The following is a 962-nucleotide window of genomic DNA, read 5'->3' on the forward strand; positions in this document are numbered from 1 at the left end:
GGGCGTCTTCACCCGCGCGCTCTCGTTCTGGCGCTGGGCTTCCCAGAAGTGGATCTGCAGGAGGAAAAGGGGGCACAGAGAGCTGGGGGGTGTGTGGATCCCACCCAGATCCCCCCAACCCCACAGTTTGCTGGACCCAACCCCACCAAGCAGCCCTGCCAGGCTCCTAAGCCCCCGTCCCAGAGCAGCTGGGGGCTCTGAGCGTGCGGGAGGAACGGGAATGGTGACGTGACCCCGCTCACTGTTGGCTCAGGGCTCAGCATCGCTTCACTGCAGCTCAAACACGCTGAGATCACCTCTGAGCTGGGCCTAATTCCCAAAGGACAGGGATGAGCGGGAGGAACCACCACGGATGTGGGCAAGGAGATGCCTAGAGTGTGGGGCTGGGCAGCCTGGCTGCATCCCAGCTGCATTCCAGCTCTATCCCAGCAGCACTGTGCCAGCATCCCGGCTGCACCCCAGCTGCATCTCAGCAGCACCCTGGCTATGTCCTGGAGCATCCTGGCAGCATCCCAGCAGCACCCTGGCTGCACCCCAGCTATATCCCAGCTGCATCCCAGCTGAATCCTGACAGCATCCTGACAGCACCCCAACTATATCCCAGCTATATCCCAGCTGAATCCTGGCAGCATCCTGACACAATCCTGGTTATACCCTGGCTGCATCACAACACCATCCCGGCAGCATCCCAGTTATATTCCAGCTGCATCTCAGTTATATCCCAGCTGCATCCCAACACCATCCCGGCTGCATCCTGGTTATATCCCAGCAGCATCCCAACGCCATCCCAGCTGCATCCCAGTTATATCCCAGCAGCATCCCAACACCATCCCGGCAGCATCCCAGTTATATCCCAGCAGCATCCCGACACCATCCCGGCTGGATCCCCGCTGCATCCGAGGACCGATGGCGCCACCTGCCGCCCTGCAGCCGCTCGACACCGGGGTGGGACCCCCGGCACC

General features: G+C 61.6%; 1 protein-coding gene across 1 annotated transcript in view; it reads right to left on the bottom strand.

The window, feature by feature from the left end:
• Window positions 1–962, bottom strand: part of LOC104530730 (protein sidekick-2) — a gene marked incomplete at its 5' end in the record, with an annotated part of 4,256 nt that overhangs the window by 2,948 nt on the left and 346 nt on the right. The window contains one exon of the mRNA XM_010175415.1: window positions 5–54. Coding sequence (XP_010173717.1) covers window positions 5–54 — 50 coding nt within the window. The remainder of the gene's footprint in view (window positions 1–4; window positions 55–962) is intronic.

The sequence above is a fragment of the Antrostomus carolinensis genome, unplaced genomic scaffold (genome assembly GCF_000700745.2).
Source record: "Antrostomus carolinensis isolate BGI_N321 unplaced genomic scaffold, ASM70074v2 scaffold33580, whole genome shotgun sequence".
Classification (NCBI taxonomy): domain Eukaryota; kingdom Metazoa; phylum Chordata; class Aves; order Caprimulgiformes; family Caprimulgidae; genus Antrostomus; species Antrostomus carolinensis.